The sequence below is a fragment of the Oreochromis aureus genome, linkage group 16, assembly GCF_013358895.1.
Source record: "Oreochromis aureus strain Israel breed Guangdong linkage group 16, ZZ_aureus, whole genome shotgun sequence".
Lineage (NCBI taxonomy): Eukaryota > Metazoa > Chordata > Actinopteri > Cichliformes > Cichlidae > Oreochromis > Oreochromis aureus.
The window spans coordinates 8,175,386-8,194,717 of record NC_052957.1 but is presented as its reverse complement, the minus strand read 5'-3'; the positions used below and the strand labels follow the sequence as shown (position 1 = coordinate 8,194,717).

Genomic DNA, 19,332 nt, shown 5'->3' with positions numbered 1-19,332 from the left:
GTCCGCCATACTATGGCCCCGCCCTATCTCGGTGATTGACAGCTCCGCGGCCCTGCCTGCGTCGCTCTGCCCGGCCTCCGCCATCTTGCCTCTCCCTGCCTGCCAGAAGCCGAGTGCGGAAGTGGAAAACGGCAGTGTGCGGGGCTCAGGGTTCCGCCTGTGGACGGCCAGCCAGATCCTTCAGCCGACACAGCCAGCTTTCCATCACATCTTAACGGTTTCGTAGCGCGCCAGAGACCCGGGGGGCAGAGATGGCTGGACGGTTACCGGCGTGTGTTGTCGACTGCGGCACAGGGTAAGCTGTTTAGTCCGGACCGCCGTGCAGGCAGACGGGCAGCCCGGGGGGCTGAGGGGGCTGTCAGTGTCAGCAGGGGCAGCAGCCATGGGTGTGTGTCTGTGTACACTCACAGCTGGGCAGCGAGCGAACATGCTAACAGCAACTTATTACTGCTTATTATCGGGAGCTTCAGGGTTAATTTAAACGCCCGTTTCTCCTTCCTGTCGCTCAGGTGGTGTTTGCTGGTGCAGACCTGAGGCAGGAAGGGTTCCCCTCATTCATCTTGAGCTGTAAAATCTGCACCTCCGCTCTCATGATAATATCTGATGCTAATAAGATAAAATTTTCCTTGCTTGTGTTTGCTCCCACTTTTTAAAAAGATTGTAAAAACGAGTGTAATTCATAAATCTCTTTGCTCACTAATTTGGGATTGAGCATGCGCGGTACTACTTCCTACACAGCCTACACTTCCTCATTCACGTTTTTTAGTCCATATATGGTTGTCTCTCGGCATCCGAGCGTGTTTTTTTTTTTTTATTAACTTCTCTAATTTCTCCTGTTTTACCGGCCTGCCGATTCTTCTCATAACGACTTGATCTCGGAGATAAAAACATATAAAACTTTGGCATCGGATGTTGTGTTAGAGGACAGAGGAAAAAAAAAACAGAGAAAGACAATCTGAGCTCCTCCTGCAGCTGCTTGAATTGATCAGAGTACTGCTGTGCATTGCTCCAGAATTTTGGTATCAGTCCCATAAAGTAAATACACGGCCAGCTTTGCCAATATTAATGCCGATACTTTTAACTTATAAAGCCAGGTTATGTAGAGGAGAGCAGTGTGTCATCAATGATGAGATGAGTCATCATTAATTTGCAAATTCTGAACATATTTTAATGACCACCAAATCACTGTCATTTTTACTTTACACAGTAACTTGCTACAACACAACAAAACACACCTTTCTCCCCTATCCTCCAATCATTCTCTGATTTATTTATTTTTTTAAATTTGGTTGAAGCTAACAGATTTTTCTCACATGCTATCTAAGTATTACAGTCATGTCTATAAATATTTGGACAGTGACACAGTTTTTATGAATTTGTAGCTCAATGCTGCCATGATGGAAGTGATTTTGTATGTGTGGTTTTAATGGAAATGGTGTGTTAGCTGTCAACAGCCTAATTTTGGGTGCAGAAGTTCTGTTAGATGATGCATTAAACCATGCATGACATTTGAAAGATGCTGTTTCCTTTTCTATGAAGGAGGAAGGAAAGAGTTAGAGTCAGTATTGAAACATGGTCATATTTATTTTAGTCTTGTGGGATATGAGAATGTTTTGTCATTTTCCAGGCTCATAGGTAATTGGAAATAAAATAAAATGTTAACAATTAGCTGAAGTTTTGGAAAGGGATGATTCTGAAAGATATTGTTCAGCTGTACTGTTCCCTTTTGGGGACTTTGGGGGAAAAATTAGGTCAGTCCATAAGTATTTGGACAGTAAAACAACTTCAGGGTTTTTCCTACTTTAAAAAAATGTTGACATCCACCAAATAAATGCTGGCTCTTTACAGAAGGAAAATCACCAAGACTGTGAGAAAAATGTTAGTAGCCTTTTTTACTCAAGCTGAAGTCATGCTCATGTGCATGGCCACCCTGAAAGGCCACTTTGGAGAAAGGTTTTATTAAAAATGTTGTTACTGTTGCCACTCCAGTTCATGTGAAGCAGTCAGGATGTGATGAAAGTTCTACAAATCTGAAGAAAATATTGCATTAACTCCCTTGGAACTGCTGCCTTTTTCACAGCCTGCAAAAACTATAAATGAAGGGATTATTTTTAATGATTGAACCATGCGATGAGTTCTGAAAGATGAGCAGGACTGTTTTCTTTTTTATGAATGAGGAAGGAAGGCGTTAAAAAGTCTTTCTGTGAATTATATTTTTAAACCTTTGTTTTTTTGTGCCTTAAAAACATGTTTACAACGTTACAGCTGACATCATTTTCTCTGACTTCTACTGTAGAACGATATATAAGTATGTAGACAGATGAACCATTTCCATAATGCTGCTTCATAAATTCTGTATGATGCATTTAAGTGCAGATGTTCTTTAATATTTCTGTTTAGGACTTGCTGCAGGTTTACAGTCAAAAGTAATAAAAATACACAAAAGTGTTTGGGGGGGAAATAAAAACCAGAAATGAGGATGCTTTTCTGAGGTGACGGTTTTGGTTGTTGGAAGCATCTTGTGTGTGTGATTATATACACAAGAACAGTTGATCTAAAGTTTCTGGTCATTTGATGAACAAAATGAAACTTCATGTGAAACGAAAATGATTACAAACTGGTGAAAGGTCAAAAGATCTTTGGTGAGCACCATGGCGCATTCAAAATGCACCGAGTCATGATAGGAGTGCAGCTTTAATTCTAATGGCGTGTTTAAAATATTAAAATTGACTGTGCAGCCATTTTCAGAGGCTCAAACGCTGCAAGAACGTGAACAGTAACAAACAGAGGGAGGTGTTTTTATCCCAACTACCTGCAGCCCTGGCTAAAAGGTGCTCCCGGTGTGATAGGTGTGCTTGCTCTGTTAATCTGGGGTAAACATGCCGTGCATTGCTTGCATGTGGAGGCTTGAACTCGTCACAGTGCATACCGCTCGTATCAGCGGCCTGCCTCTCCTCTCAGGCTGTTAACCAATCTGCTGCAGCGAAATCTGTGAGCTAATTTCTCCTCAGCGAGCAGACGGCTTCATAATAACCCTCACGTTCCACTTTTATACCCATGCAAACCTCTGACCAGAAGAACGAAGAGTTTAAGTTTGATAGTTTTCTATTTTTCCAAGTAGAAACTTTGTGATGGAGCCACATGGTGCCAGCTGTGGGCAGATGTTTTACAGCTCTGATGGGCCTCAGCAGCTGCCTCTGACTAATGGAGTGACTGCTTCACATCCTTTTACACATCATCAGGCCTCTAAATGGCCAAGATGATGTTATCAGATTAGACTGAAAGAAGCTCAGTCATGGTCATACTTGTTTTTTGTTGTTGTTGTTGTTGTCGTTTTTTTGGACACCAAAGCTTCCGTAGGAGGGTAAAAAAATAAAAAAACAATCGCAGGTGTTGCAGCTGAGGTTTGGGTGGAGTCTTCTGTCTGAAGCAAGCTGTGGAGGTCTCCTGACATAATAACATACAGCACTGTCATAAATAAAGCTCATTCTGGACCTAAAAACTGTGTTTTCAAATAAAAATAAAGGATCATTCAGCTAAAGGCAGCATAAAACCTGCAGCTCGTGTTGTCCTGTACAACGACGTGTCCGCTGTCAGATGGTTTTTGATTTTTTGTAATTTAACAACGTGTCCGGACAGGTCAAAGTAGGCAAGCTAGGACGGCTCTGTGGTATGAAGGTGTTCAGAGGACTGTTGTTGTTACACATGTGATACAGCTGTTAGTGTTTACGATTGCCAGCACGGGGTTTTTCATTTTTAGCTGTGTCCAAGGCAATAAAACCCTGAATCGTGGTCATTTTTGTGCCGTAATTTTGAAAGTTTATCTTCTTTAAATAAATGGGAAGTTGGGGTTTAGGAGGTGGATCAGGTTAGTGGGTTTTATTGGTTCTCATTTTTCTCAAAAGTTTAGTTTTCTACTGTTTATTCACACACTTTTAGTTTTAAACAGCCCTTTGTGTCCCAGAATAATGTTTGTGTGAGTGTTACTTGTATCATAAAGTGCTTTGAGTGCTTGAAAAACTAGAGAAATGCAGTATTAACAGAATCTGTTTACCATTCAAAGTGTGAAGCCATCCGTTGCACTATGTGTCAGATGATCATCATTAATAACTCTGTAGCTGTGACTTTAACAACATGAATGTGACTAATTACACACTGATGAAGGAAATTAAGTTGCACAACATTTTTTATGGCAACTTTTGTCAGCCCAATCTGTTCCTTAATCAAGCAGCATAAATCTTTAAGGCTTCCTCAGAGACAAACAGCTCCAGCGCTTTCCAAATGGCAACCCTTGGGATTTTGTGTCAGTTAAATGTTATTACTGTAAGCACACAAAAAGTAATGAATGATATTTAAATTTACTGCATTGCTGAAGACCGTTTGCCTTCTCCTCTCACTGTCTGAAGCATACACTCTGTAAAAGATGAACCTAGCTTCCAGGTATCTTAAACGATCACTTTTTTAATGGCCACTAGGGGGCGAGAAATGTGTTTGCAAAAGCACCTCCAGTCCTAGAAAAGTCTGAAGACTTCTGTAAACACTTGCCTGATGTGTTGATGATTTCAGTCACTCGTCATGTCCAATGTTAAAACACCAAGATGGTGACAGCAAAACTGCTTAGCTCAAGTTTTCGTAACAGGATGTCAGTGGGTGATGTCATAACAGCTATGGGATACATTGCTGCCTGACATCACTCATATGTCAGCAGTGCTTTCCATGAGCGTTTCTGCTGCTCCTTCTTGACTGAGGTACAGAGGGATGCTGCTCACTCACAACAGCATATTAAATCAAATCCTGCTTTATCGTCCTTTGTGACCCTGAGGATTCTAATTTACAACACAAACATCCTATTTATAGATTCAAGTTCACTGAGGTCATAGCTCACATGAGCTGGTTTCCCACAAACTCACTTCACTGTTTTAGACTTGGAGATAAACTTTCACAATGCAATAAAGGCAAAAAATATATTTACATTTTCATTCATTGTTACGTTTTTTAAATTTTTTATTTATTTTCTTTTGTGAAAGGAGCCATTTAGGATGTAAAACAAACTGAAAGCACCACACTTACACTTCATCATGAGGAAAGAAACCGTGCCTTGACCGCGCCTGTTCACACTTCTTCTCTGCTTTGGGCTCCACCAGCCGAGAAACTCGTTGCTAGCTTTGTGTGCTGTTGGTGCAGGTGAAGCTGTCTGTAGAGCAGCCCTCAGTTTCAGGCTGTGGTTTTAATGCTGTGGCTGGTGGGTGCAGTTATCTGTTCTGTGTGGCTTAAAATAACTTTGACTAAACCAAAATTCGTGTGATAAGCTGCACGGTGTCTTAATAACTCTGCCTCAGTTTGTCACTGTGAGCGTCTAAAGTACAAAAATCTGAGCTCATGTTCAGTAAAAATATTGAGTCTACTGAGTCTCACCTGACAGTTCAGTAAAAAGAGACACGGCAGAAATGGTGACATCATACAGGTCTCCAGGCTCCAGCAGCGCAGGTTTGGTGGGCTTCCCTCTGAGTTTCTGCTGTGCTGTTTTTTCTGGCTGCACCTTATAACAAATAAAAATCTGTGCTGGCCAGAGCTCTGTTAATATTTCAATGTGCTGCTCAGATAAAGTGTGAAGATGCCAGATTAGATTGTACCGTATAACCAAAAGTTGTTGAGCTGAAGCGGAAAAGAGAGAACTGGGCGGTGTTTTCACTCTTGCCTGTCAGCTCGTACCTCTTGCTGTCAGAGGACTTTAACTTTATTTGACCCAAGAAACATAAATCAGATGGTGGAGCACATCTGCCCAGCTGTGAAGCAGAATTTCCCTTTTTGTCTCCCAGCTACACAGACATGCGTAGATCTGCAGAACATGTGGGCTTTCTAACAGGGATTTTTATTTTTTACATTTTTCTTTCACATTTTTCACATGTTATCAGGACAATTTAGTCATTTTTGTGTAAAAGCTGATGTTTTCTCACAGGCTTTAGCCATGAGATCAGACAAAACAAGTGGTTAAATGTGGGTTTGGTTTTTTTTTTTGTTGTTGTTTTTTTTTTCTATGTTCACCATCCCAGCCGGTTGCTTCTTAATCGTACATCTCTGCTTCCTGTCTGTATTTACTCTACACAAACTGCAGCGTTTCCTGTGCATCAGAAGGTGCTGTGCAGGAAAAAGAAACCTGTGATTGGACAGGAAACTCAAAAGCCATCATAACTGTCTTACAGGGTAAATATTCTAAATAGAAGTTTGTTCCTGGATAAATCTCCTGAGGTTCATTGTCTCATTTTAAGGAGTTTCAGTGAAATATTACAGCAGACTGAGGTGAAACAAATCTAATGAATTCATCTGTAGGTGAAAAAATTAAGAAAATATGGGAGGAGAAGTGATGGCATGATTGAACATATTTTGGTCAAGGTTCAGTTTTTATTTTTATAGCCATAGTTCAGAACAACAGTTGCTTAAAGGTGTTTTATATTGTAAGGTAAAGACGCTACAATCAGATGATCGGCTGTGAGCAGCTTTTGGGGACGGTGGGGAGGAAGAACTTCACAAAGATGAGGGGCAGCTGTCTGCTTCAGGCTGTTTTAGCCATTTCCTATTTTACTTTTGGAAACTCTAGATACTACAAGTGAGACAGCAGTCTGAGATAGAAATGCTCTGGTAGGATAAGGATAGTACTGTGAGGTCTTTAAGAGTTTGAATGAATGAATTCCAGTGTAGAAGTAAAAAGTACATGAAATAATTTTTCAGCATCACTCTGATGTTTATAATTTTTCTAACAATAATCATCAAATGAAAAAAAGCAGTCCTACATTTTAATTTAATCTACACGTTGAAGAACATATACTGGTCCAAAATGACTAAAAGATTCCTCACAGTATTGCTGGATTCCAAGGTCATGCCATCCAGAGTCAGTATGATTAGAGATGGCGTTTAGAAGTTGAAAATTAGGCCATTATGTCTGTAAGAGGTGCCTGTAGTTAAACTAAATTGATTAATGTAAACTGGCCTCGTAGGTAAATATAGGTGGGTATCATCTGCTTAGCATTTAGTTAAGTTTATTTACATTTAAATATTTGTTATATTTTAATAATATTTATTCCTGATTTCTTTTGAAGGCGATCAAAAGCGAGCAGCCTCATGTGAATCTTATCTTTAAAGTTGGTATTTGAGTCGTATTTTTAGGACAGTTGTTGTGCCATAACTTGGTCCTTCCTGCTCCTCGTTTTGCAAAGATGAATTCAAAGCAGCCACTGTTGTGAGCAGGATGTGGTTTGTTTTGCCCGCGGTGCTCTGGCATTCGTCAGCAGGGTCCTCTATCGGTCCCTCGGGCCTTGTGTGCAGGAAGTACAGGAGCCCTGAGCCGGGATCACATCTGGTTCACATGTGCCTGCGAAACATTGTTCAAACAGAGGAGAGACGGTTGTAAACTCAGTTCTTTGATGTTAAATCTGAAGGTGTGCTCTCTCAGGATCAGCCATTCTTAAATCTTAAACATCTTAAATCATTTCTCATGCTTACAGATTTTCTGGTACTGCAGAAATGCTGCAAATACAGCTGCCCGAGTTACATGAAAAACACTTGATTTCCTTGACAAACATAGACGAACATAGTTGACCAATACAGCATGAATGGCTCTTTCAGGGGGCTCCCATTAGCAATCCCCAGAGTCGCTGGTGCTTTTGGCACCCACCCAGTGCGCCTGAGGGACAGTGAGGCCATTGATCAAAACGATAGGGCCAGAAATAATCTTTACTGAAGGAAAAGGCCTCGCATACAAATGCAGTTCCAGCAGACTCGATCTCCACGACGTGCAGGCTGTTTCGCTGTAGTAAAAGCTGATTGTTGTCTGTTGCAGTTACACCAAACTGGGGTATGCAGGGAACACAGAGCCACAGTTCATCATTCCATCATGTGAGTATTTTGCATCCTACGTATTTAAACCGCCAACGGGCCTCAGCAAATGTTTGACATTATTCCACTTTTCTAATGTCTTTAGTCATAAAATACACCGGATTTTATCAGTTTTTTTTTCTCTGTTTAATTCTCTGTTTTCTCGTCAGGTATCGCCATCAAAGAGTCAGCCAAGGTCGGGGACCAGGCCCAGCGTAGGATGATGAAGGGGGTGGATGATTTGGACTTCTACATCGGAGATGAAGCCGTAGACAAACCCTCTTATTCCACTAAGGTATGAGACCTTTAGTGGAATACAGAGAATCCCGGTCGATATGAATTTCATCTAAACAAGGAGAGATTGGATATTTTATCAAGGCTCAAGCTGGGCTGCTTAGTTTTGGGGGGCATCCTGTAGATGTTTCTCTGTACTTGAGTCAGACTAGCAGCTTGTGAAGAGGCAGACTCAGTCAGCTCAGCCTGAGAACTGCAGGCTGAGCTGGACTCCCAGTGCTAAAAGGTGGGATAGATGAGACTGAAGGAGTATCTAAATTTAGTGGATGGTCTGTGACTTTGCTGAGGGTTCAGCTGTTGAGTGTTTGGAGGGTGAGGGAGGAGAGCTGCCATCTTTAGCTTTCCAGAATAGGCTTCTGTAATGTCACTGATGTCACTCATTAAACGGAGCTTTGTTGCAACAGTGGCCCATCCGTCACGGCATTGTGGAGGACTGGGATCTAATGGAGCGCTTCATGGAGCAGATCATCTTTAAGTACCTGAGGGCTGAACCTGAGGACCACTACTTCCTGTTGGTAAGAGTCTTAAACACAGGGCCTCTCCAGAGATGTTAAACATTCAGTTTAACTGCAGCTGTCACTCCCTAGAAAGCTAAAGATAAATGAATTTAATGCTCTTGTGTGAATATGTGTGAGTATTTGTAGATCTGTGTTAGTGTTTTTGATCTGCAGAGTTTTACTGTTAGGTCCAGACTTGAGTCTAACTGTACCACATCCTGTGTTTGCAGACGGAGCCTCCACTGAACACACCAGAAAACCGAGAGTACACTGCCGAGATCATGTTCGAGTCCTTCAACGTACCGGGGCTGTACATCGCTGTGCAGGTCAGGCTCCCTTACCCTAGAGCTCTAGTTTGTTTGTTTGACTGTGGAGGCATGTTTGTGTCTTTATTTTGCAGTGAAAACTAGAATTAATTCAACTGCACAGGGGGTAACTTTATATTGGAGTGTAAAGTTTGCAGTAATAGGGTCCTGGAAACTTTATAGGGCAGGTGGCTGTAGCTGGTAGCTGTCAGCTAGTTGGTCTCTGTGTGCTGTTGGAACCATTTGGAACACTTCTAATGATGTTATTCATCAACAAAAAGGCCGCTGTGGGGTTAATTGTACTAACAGACCGTACAAAAAGTCTTTGCTTCAGATTACTGAGTGAAATTCTGGAGTTTTATTTGCACTAATTAGCAGGTATCTGTTCCTGTGTGACGCGCCCATACTGATACTGATATCTTAGTTTGAGATTCAGTTCAACATAAAGCAAAACTTGAGATTTTTAAATGTATTTTATTTAAAATACTTTTAATGTAGCATTTTTTTGTTCTATTATAAAGACACAAACGAGCCTCCGTATGTGAACAGAATATGGTCATATATGGAGGAATTTGAAAGGTTCAGTTATAGCATGTCTGTTTTGAATAACTTTTCATATCATGTGATCATGTGACCATGTTTAGTTCACAGCAGTGTGTCACGATCACTAGCACTGCTGAAGTGTAAACATACTGTGAAGTGTGTGACATTCCCATGTGTATGTGTGCGTGACAGGCCGTGCTCGCTCTAGCTGCCTCCTGGACATCCAGACAGGTTGGGGAGAGGACGCTGACGGGTACCGTCATCGACAGCGGAGACGGCGTCACCCACGTCATCCCTGTGGTGAGTATATAGGTCACGCCATTGAAGGACACGCCTCCCTGAGCTGCATTTATTTTTGTTTTCTGTTCATTAGAAGAAAATAGAAAGTTTCAGAGAGGAAGCATTGACAAGACAACCGAGAAATGTTTTGTGAAACATGAAATGAAAGTGATGGTTTGAAAGTTTAAAATTAAAACATTTCTGATTCAGAAATGAGACGCGTCATTTGTGATCTGTTTACCCACCTCAGTTAATTTGAAGTAAAGATAATCATTTAAAAAACATTTATAAATCGAACAGTGGAGGGTCTGGTGTTTCTTTTTTTGCTCAGTGAAGGTAAAATGGAAACAGAGCAGAGTTCTAGTATATGTGCACGAAGAACCAGGAACACTTGCGTTTATAGACCAAGTTTATGTGATTGGTGTGTTTCGGCATGTGGCTTTCATTACTGAAGTCGTGCCTGAAAACTCTGCTCTTTTCTTATAAATGTACCTTTTTTTTCCCCCCTTTTTTTTGTCCTGTAATTTACTGTTTATGTGAAAATTAAACATTTTTTTTTGCATTTCCTCGTACATTTTCCATTTTCCCTGTTTTCTTAACTGTTTTTTTCCCCCTTTCTGCCTTCAGTGTGCACTACTACCTTATTGCAGAACCTCTTTTATTGAAACGATCCATCTTGATGTGTATATGAGACGTGAGATGTCGGGTTTCTAATATAAATCAGAAAACAAAAGTCCAGAATTGCATCTGATATCTTAAAAAAAGCAAAAAGTTTCAGAAATGTGTTTTTAAACCTTTGGAGAAACTAACCACTCACATGCATCTACTTCCTGGTTCAATGACTAACCAAACCAAATGTTTTCTGGTGTGTGCTTTAGGAGTTAAATGGAGTTTAATGTTGTGTGTACAGGAAGCAGGTACACTGTTTTTGTTCATTAAAAAATGCTCCTGTGCTAATTTTGGTCAATTATTTCTACAGCGTTTTAATTGATTGCTGTTTTCATTATGGTCATTTGTAACTGTTAATAAACACAGATGGCTTTCATTTACCTGTGATGCGGAGCAGCAGTGTATGTAAAGAAAGGTTGCCGAGTTTCTTTGAAGTTTTATACACCGTGTGCAGTGTTTATATATTTTTCCATTTCGCTGAGTAACCGGATAGTGCCGATTTTAAAAAGTAGGCCAGAGTGTCTCGGAGGCTGGAAGGAATTACTCAGTTTGAGGAAATGTGCTTGCAGAATTCGTTCTGAGGCTGAATCAGCGAGTCTGCTGAGCACGCTCACGTCTCCGTGGGGCCTCGCAGATGTGATGGAAAAACACATCCAGCTTTAACCGCTGGAATCTGTTTGGTTGCAGATTGTATGACATCCTCTATCTTTCTTTCTCCACCTGTCTCTCTCTGTTAGGCTGAAGGTTATGTAATTGGCAGCTGTATAAAGCACATTCCCATCGCAGGGCGAGACATCACCTACTTCACCCAGCAGCTCCTGAGGGAGAGGGAGGTCGGCATCCCGCCGGAGCAGTCGCTGGAGACGGCCAAGGCAGTGAAGGTACAGCTCCAGCTCCCACCGCCGCCTCTGCAGTGGAGGCTGTTATTATAGTTATTCAATGTGTCAGCAGTGGCATGCAACATGTTGGTCTCCTGTGGCTGTAGAGGCAGAAAACATCCCCTCACTCGCTCTGCTCTCACACACAACACCACGCTCAGTGTGGTGATAATGTTATTAAGGAATCTGTAATGTTCTACTGACGGTCATTAAAATATCATTGTCATACTGCTGAATAGCTACAACAAAGACAAACTGCAGCATGCAAATGCAATAAGGAGTTTTAGTGTAAAAGGATCTGCAGTGTTATATCTGTATAGCCCGAATTTTCTGTTTCTGTGCACAACAGAAGCTGAACGCTGTTTAAAAAAACAGCAGTATGAGACTAATTTCACTCCTTAGATTAAAATGCTTCAGCTGAAAAAGAGCTCGAGCTTTGTTTACTGCAGTGACAGCACCGGACTCCGCTGCCTTATTTTTTAAATCGGGAAACAAAGTGGGACTGCACTGCCTTTATCTCACAGTGACAGCAGGTGGCGCCATCAGTCTGTCACAGGCAGCAGGCGTCCTTCACACACAGTTTCCCTGAAACTCAGCCTGAGACTATTCCTTGTGGGACACAGACGGCACACTTCAATATTTTCTCAGTTTTTTGCAGCTAAATTCGTGTCTCAAGAATTCATTATTTTTTCCTCCAATTAATTTTCCAACTTTCCCGGTCACGGATTGACGTGACTTTTATGGTAATACTCTTCCTTTTATTTTTCCTCCTTCTGTCAGTCACTACATTTTCTTGATTCGCCCCACTTCTCCACATTTCCTCCATGTTTATTAAACAGCTTGTTATCCAGGACTTTGTTCTGGATGTCAGGGGCCATTCTTCATTACCCCGAAACAGAAAAACAAGAAATGAAGTGAATTGAAATAATTAACATTAGCACTGCCTGTCGTGCATATTGCCAATCATGTCTGGAAATGTTAATTCCGATGCCGCCTGGTGTGCTGGCACCGTGTACCCCAGTCCCTGCAAATCAAAATAATGATATCGTCTCTGAGTATGGGGCGCTGTTAGTGCTGCACGATTCAAATGTGCCGGTGCCTAATGTCCCTATCACTCCGGCATTACAACCCATGATAATAGAAGCTGTGACACAAATAGAGCCGTGATGATTAAGCTGGCAGTTTCAGCTTTTTGTAACCTGATATAACACAACTTTTTCCTGTTGCTCTGACCACCAGGAGCGGTTCAGCTATGTGTGCCCGGATCTAGTCAAAGAGTTCCAGAAGTATGACACGGACGGCTCCAAGTGGATCAAGCAGTACACCGGCATCAACGCCATTAGCAAGAAGGAGTTCACCATCGACGTGGGCTACGAGCGCTTCCTAGGACCCGAGATCTTCTTCCACCCAGAGGTCTGTCTGTGCCGTGCAAATCATGAAACGCAAATTTGACCTGCTGTTTGTCAGGATAGTGGGCTGAGACACGTGGGAAATTTTGGTGTCAGTACAGGAGTTTACCAGGATTGTTTACAAATGCAATTCATGTAAAGACAAAATGTTAAAGTTAAATTTAAAAAAAAGGAAATTTGTGAGTTTGTTTAACTGTCCAGTAATGTACTTTACAAGTTAGTAAGCAGCTAGTTTGACACAAAGCTAGTGTGGGGAAACCAGTGTGTGTCCTGCTGTTATGCTGCTCTGCTGCAAACTTGCAGGACTGTAAAGAAACAAGTCAGAGCTGTTCTGCTGGATAAACTATGTCATAACACCATTAAAGAGCCCAAAAATTACCAAAAATTAAACAAATGAACACACGCCCCGAGTCCATGACATTATTAGGCATGCACAAAGCTCTGATATTTTGTTATTGCTGCAATAGGGTGGCTTGTGAATGTTTTTTGCTGCTCATAAATGCTGATTAGGCAGCTCTGCTGTTACCTCAGTGAACCACCCGTGGTAACTGCACATCTTTGTTCTATACTCTGCTGTTTGATGGCTGCATTTAGTATCTACCTCCACGCTGCACCCGATGACATGTCAACCTTGTTTCTTCCTCCTAGTTTGCCAACCCGGACTTCACCCAGCCCATCTCCGAGGTGGTGGACGAGGTCATCCAGAACTGCCCCATCGATGTTAGGCGTCCTCTCTATAAGGTGAGCTGACACGCATAAATCGCCCCGAAACGACATAAATGAAGGTGGAGAGTTTCTAAAAAGTTCAGTTACGCAACTATTTATAGGATCATCGTCTTCATTAACCCCATATCCATGTTTAATCTTTAAATATCAAAGTTAGCATCAATACAGGTATATACCTGTATTGATGCTAACTTTGATACTGTTAGAAAACCAGTATTACTCAGACGTCTCTTTTGAAGGGTCTCATGGGAATGTTTGTTTAGTTTGACAGAGACAGGAGTGAAAAAGTAAGAACCACAAGTCTTGAAATGTGTGGTTTTTTTTTTTTTTTTTTTTTTTTTAGCTTTTATTAAAACATAATCATGTGACGTGATCATTTGTTGGGTTTTAATGCATTTGGAGTTCACTTTGTGAGAGTCATACAGGCCGCTGGTCGGCTGCAGGTCACTGGTGTTAAGCGTTCGTGTGATTTTTCGTAGCTCTGTAATAGCGGCGTCCTTTTTCTTCCACAGAACGTCGTCCTGTCGGGAGGCTCCACCATGTTCAGGGACTTTGGGCGCCGTCTGCAGAGAGACTTGAAGAGGACGGTCGATGCCCGCCTGAAGATGAGTGAGGAGCTGAGCGGAGGCAAGATCAAGGTGAGCAGAAAAAATGAATTTACACTGGGCACGGATCGATAGTTCTCAGGCAGCTGAATTACAAAATGGCACACAAGTTTATTGAAAGTAGATGAACTGATTTCAACAGCAAATTTCTCCCTATAAAAATCTAATGAGGCTTAAAAAGATTTGAAATATTTCAGGCTCAGGTAAGCAGGGCACAGTTTTTTATAGCTCCATAGCTGCTCAGGTCATAAAGGTGATTCGTTACAAGCGGACCTGCAGCTGTAAATCTACCTCAGACGGTAGAGGAGCAGCAAGCGGTGACTGCAGCTAATTTAAGGCGGACCAGAATGTTCTGAACCTCAGAATAAATCTCCTCGGTGTGCATAAGTAGAGCAGGAGAGGGTTCAGGTTTAGCAGAAATTTCCAGAACCTTCTTTAAACACTTCTTTGAATCACATGCAGATAAACTTAAGATTTAAGTAATACTAACGTCCTAACTGTTGATTCAGGTTACTCTTACTGTACTAAAAGCTTTCCAATAACTGTTGAAATGGAGTTTTTCAGTCATGCCAGCTCACGTGACCACAGTCTACACTTAAGTGAATAAATCTGCTGATATCAGAGCGATCCGTCCCTAACTTTTAATGTCTTTACATTGATACCCTTCCAGGCCACACAGTTGCAAACTTGTTTAAGTATAATTTTGCCGGTGGAATCGGGCTTTGTGACTCTCTTTTCCATCCACCCTGCCTCAGCTGGACTCTGTTCTTCTCCTCTCCTGTGAACCCTCACAGCTATGCGTCATTAAAAAGTCTGCAATTACAATTACATTCAAGGAAAATAGGATAGGATCTTCTTGGCCTTGATTTTGTGACGTTGTTTCAGTTTGATGTCACTCGCTCGATGTTGTTATCCCACATTTATTTATATTAAGATACAGTTGACACACTAGTGGGCACCAGCAATCACAGGTTGTATATAGAGGTTGTCATCACCTGGTTTATTTGTTACATGGGTTGATTAGTGGTGGACGCACCATAGAAACCACACCTGTATGTTATCAATGGATTCCTGTTCTGCTCAGAAAAGCTCAGTAAATGTGAAAATATTCACAAGTAAAGCATCAGTTACTTTTAAGTATAGTAACTTTTAAGTACTAGTAACTTTGGTTTATTAAGCTCCAAAAACAAAGACAAAGTGCAGCCTTATATTCAGACTTTTATGAATTAGCCAAAGTCTTAAACACTGATTTAGATTTTGAAAACATTGAGAAACTGTCAGTCAGGGTTCGTGCACGGTTGCACGGTTTCAAATATAATCTGTGCTGATCAAAGTTACTATTTCTTGTAATCTGACTACTACAGAGTCCTCCCCTGGCTGCATTCACTCTGTAGCTCTCTCAGCTTCTGAAATAATCTTTCCTCTGTGTTTCCTCCGCAGCCCAAACCGATCGATGTCCAGGTCATCACTCATCACATGCAGAGATACGCTGTGTGGTTTGGTGGATCAATGTTAGCATCAACTGTAAGTATTTCTCATGTCATCATCATCATCATCATGTGGTTAAACTTTGTTGCAGGAGAAGGAGATCTACTTTTAGATTCACCCACATGTCGGCTTTGTGTGTGTGGCGTTTAAGGCCACACACACTTTAGTTAAACCCTCATTTGTTGTGTCGTTTCTTTTAGTCGCCCTGAGTGGAAGTGAGTGCTGTGGGTCGTTGTGACATTTCATTATTCTTTTTCCTCCCCTGTCTCTTGATGAGTTATTTGTGTGAGCGAGGCGGATAATTTTACCAGCAGGAAACGAGAGTGGGAGCGGAGGTCTCTGACAGCTGATTCACCAAAAGCTAATTGATGTTAAAAATCGAATAATCCGATAAGAATAACAATCCTTTTCATGTCTCGGGATTCACAGTTAAAGAACGTTTTTGTCAGATAATCACAAACATCTTGAGTTTGTACCTCGACCCCTGTTTACCCCCATGGTTTGGTCTAAATTTAGAACCAATATATCAATCAGTCGAAATCAAACATCCCAAAGGAGTCTTGCAATTCAAACCCACTCCACCACATGCACTGTTCAAAGCTCAAACAGTTAATTAAAGAAAAACTAAACTGAGAAGAGTTCCTCAAAGCCACAGACTGTATGTAAAAGATGGAAGTGCTTTTCAGGTTTGTAAAGTGAAACCTGAGTTTTAAACTTTAAAATAATTTGCTGGAGGTGTCACTCTGACCTCTCCCTGAAAAGTTTGAATCTTTCTGCCAAACATAGTAAAGTCCTCCATCAGCCTCTGTGTATTTATTACACGTCTGCTATATTGTTATTACAACAGCCTTCTTTATAATGACCAGCAGGGGGCGACACTTCTGTTTGCATAAAGATTTCCAGTTGTATAAGAGAATAAAAATACAGTTTTATTCATCCCAAATTTAGGAAATGTTTGTTCCAGCCAATATAATAGTGATGATGATGATGATGATGATAATAATAATAATAATAATAATAATAATAATAATAATAATAATAATAATAATGATAATGATGATAATGATGATAATGATAATAATAATAATAATAATAATAATAATAATAATAATAGTAATAATGGTTCATTCTGTAAAATATACTCATTATTAGAGTCTGAGAGGATCGTCCATAGAGTTGGCTAATGGTTTTTCAGTTAAAGGAGAATGGACAGTACCATAACTCGCCTGGTTGAGCAGGTCACCGTGTCATTCCTCCGCTTTCCTGTCAACTCTCTGTACTTCCCTGTTATAGAAATAACCCCCCCCCAAATCTCATACTTTTGTCACGATAAGCTACTTTTAGATCTCGGAAGCTTTGTGTTTTTGTGCTACTGCATGTTCTGATAGAAAGTGAGGATCACATGAGTTCAGCACCGTATTTCATCCATTCTTCATCGATAACTGTTTAGTTTTCCACCACGCCTCCTGTTTCAGATCTTTGGCCACTGATTGTTTGCAGTATTTTAAATGTTGACGAGCTCCTGTTTTGTGTTTCCTCAGCCGGAGTTCTACCAGGTGTGCCACACCAAAAAGGACTACGAAGAGATTGGGCCGAGCATCTGCCGCCACAACCCCGTGTTCGGAGTCATGTCCTAACTTTCTGGAGTTGTGCTGGCAGTGGGAGGGTGGGGTGGGGTGGGGTGTGGGTGGGTCTGAGGCAGTGATGTTAGGCAGCGCTTGGTGGCATGTGGAGGTGTGTGCAAGAATCCAGGAAAAAGAGGAAAGAAAAAAAGAGCCCAGACCAAACAGACGGGCTGAAAAACGTGTAGTGAATGTTTTTCTGTTTTCTTGTTTCTTTTCTTTTTGTTCTTTTCATAATGAGGGAAAACAGTCTGTAAGCCAAAATGATTTTAAGACCATTTCTGGATCTGTTGAGTGGCGATGATGATGACGGTGTTGGTGGATGTTGGTGGGATGGTATTTTCCTGACACCAGAACATTATTTATGCGAATAAAACGCGAGTCCAGGCGAGATCTGGTGACTCTCTGAGATCACGCTTAGAACATATTTTTGTCCTTTTTTCTTTCAGCTTCAGCATCTGCCTGTCTGTTTGCATCCTGGGAAGAGCTTGTTTATATTTCATACTAAAGTTTTTATATGTAAAACTTGGGGAAATCAGGGGTTGAAATAATGTTACGAATATCAGTGCCAGCGAGAGACTGTTTTAATCTTCGGTGCAGCTTTGATACGCAGTATTTACTGAGTTCGAGTAGGCGTCGTCCTTTTATTCCCCGCGTCCTCGCTGTCTGCCCTCTCATTCTTCACACACAGACCACGTCAGGTTTCCAGGAGAGAAGTGAAACTGAATAAGGATGACTGTCAGACCAGTATTGTTAGACTAGAAGTTTTTTTTTATTATTAAATACCAAATTATGAAAAGAATGGGATTTGTGTATTTAATGCAACATTCCAATAAAGGCTCAAATTTGTTTCTAAGCGCCGCTGTCGTCTTCATGACTCCTTATTAGAGTAAAGCTCAAATATCCATCTCAAGATTAAGAGGTGACTATATTAAACTGTTTTTAATCCCGGATCGGTCGAAATGGAGCGGTAATAGAAAAAAACTGACTACAGTCTTCTCAGGTTTTGTAGTCTTTTAGTCACCCGCCTTCAATCACTGTTCAATCCAACCAGCACCAGTCCCTCAAGGCTCTCCATGTGTGGGCCCACTGGAAGCCCTTCAGACAAGCCCCTCCCCCAGGCTGAGCTCCAGGATGGTCTAGGTGAGGTTCCTTAAATCCAGTGGTGTATCTAGAAAATTTTACATGGGGGGGCCAAAGGGGGGGCAAGAGGACTAGGGAGGGTGACACATGTGAAAATCCCCTATATGTAAATAGGGTCCACAAAAAAAACTTGTATTATTATCTCTTCTAAGAAAAAAAAGCTTTTGGACAACAAGCAATCTGTTTTTACAAGTATTTTAAGGACATAAAAGTAGAGGTAGAGACCTGTGGTAGGGTCTCTGAAAGCAATTTTCTGTTTATTAACAACTGCCTGATCAGTCATGAAGTGTCCTGTAGCTGATGCCATTCCAAGTGGAAAGCAATGCAATCTTTCCTAGATTATTCCTCATAGTCTGGAGAGTCGCGTCAGGAGCTGGTCGCAAGTTGAACAACGAGCTGATAGGGCGATGCTGGATTCTCTGATAGAGGCCAGAAAGCGCACACATACCACACAGCTGTTCTGTATTCATGCTTGCGCCACCTTTAAAAATGGTCTCCCATGCTCTGTGGTCATCGCCCTGTTGAGGTGGTGCTGGGTGACTCAGTCGGGGCAACAGCACGTAGGAGCATGCCCCGTGTCTGCTACGACAAGTGGCATGCTCCCACGTGGGGTTCAGATCTCTGATGAAGGCGGTAATATGAGAGTCAGGGATGGTCTGACCAAGTGTCAAGTCTTTTTAAGAAGAAAAAGCCTAAAATTGACTGTTCAGCAGCCGCCCATCAAGTAAGATGGAAAGAGATGGAAATGGAATTATTATAAGCCAAAAATTAAGTAAAGACATCACCTGATCATAAAATCCAGGATCTGATTTTCCATTTTGAGGCCTATAAGAAGTAATGACTCTCATGATAAGAACAAACCACCTCAGAGTCTGAGGGATTTATTACCGTCAAACGTCAGGAAATAGAAATTTCAGTATATCACTGAGCAGAAAAATCAGACCCCAGAAAATATCCTTAACAAAACTCGCTCTGAACTTCTGACCTTCAAAACTTCCTTTG

At 41.4% G+C, this 19,332-nt stretch overlaps 1 protein-coding gene across 1 annotated transcript; it reads left to right on the top strand.

Moving 5' to 3' along the window:
* The first annotated feature begins 78 nt into the window (after window positions 1-78).
* On the top strand, window positions 79-18,048 carry LOC116335012 (actin-related protein 3-like). The gene is made up of 12 exons (XM_031758596.2): window positions 79-295; window positions 7,838-7,893; window positions 8,043-8,167; window positions 8,571-8,681; window positions 8,894-8,989; window positions 9,704-9,811; window positions 11,197-11,340; window positions 12,577-12,750; window positions 13,395-13,487; window positions 13,985-14,110; window positions 15,518-15,601; window positions 17,107-18,048. The coding sequence occupies exons 1-12, from the start codon at window positions 252-254 to the stop codon at window positions 17,200-17,202; spliced, it is 1,257 nt and encodes a 418-aa protein (XP_031614456.1). The 5' UTR covers window positions 79-251; the 3' UTR covers window positions 17,203-18,048.
* The last annotated feature ends 1,284 nt before the right edge of the window (window positions 18,049-19,332 follow it).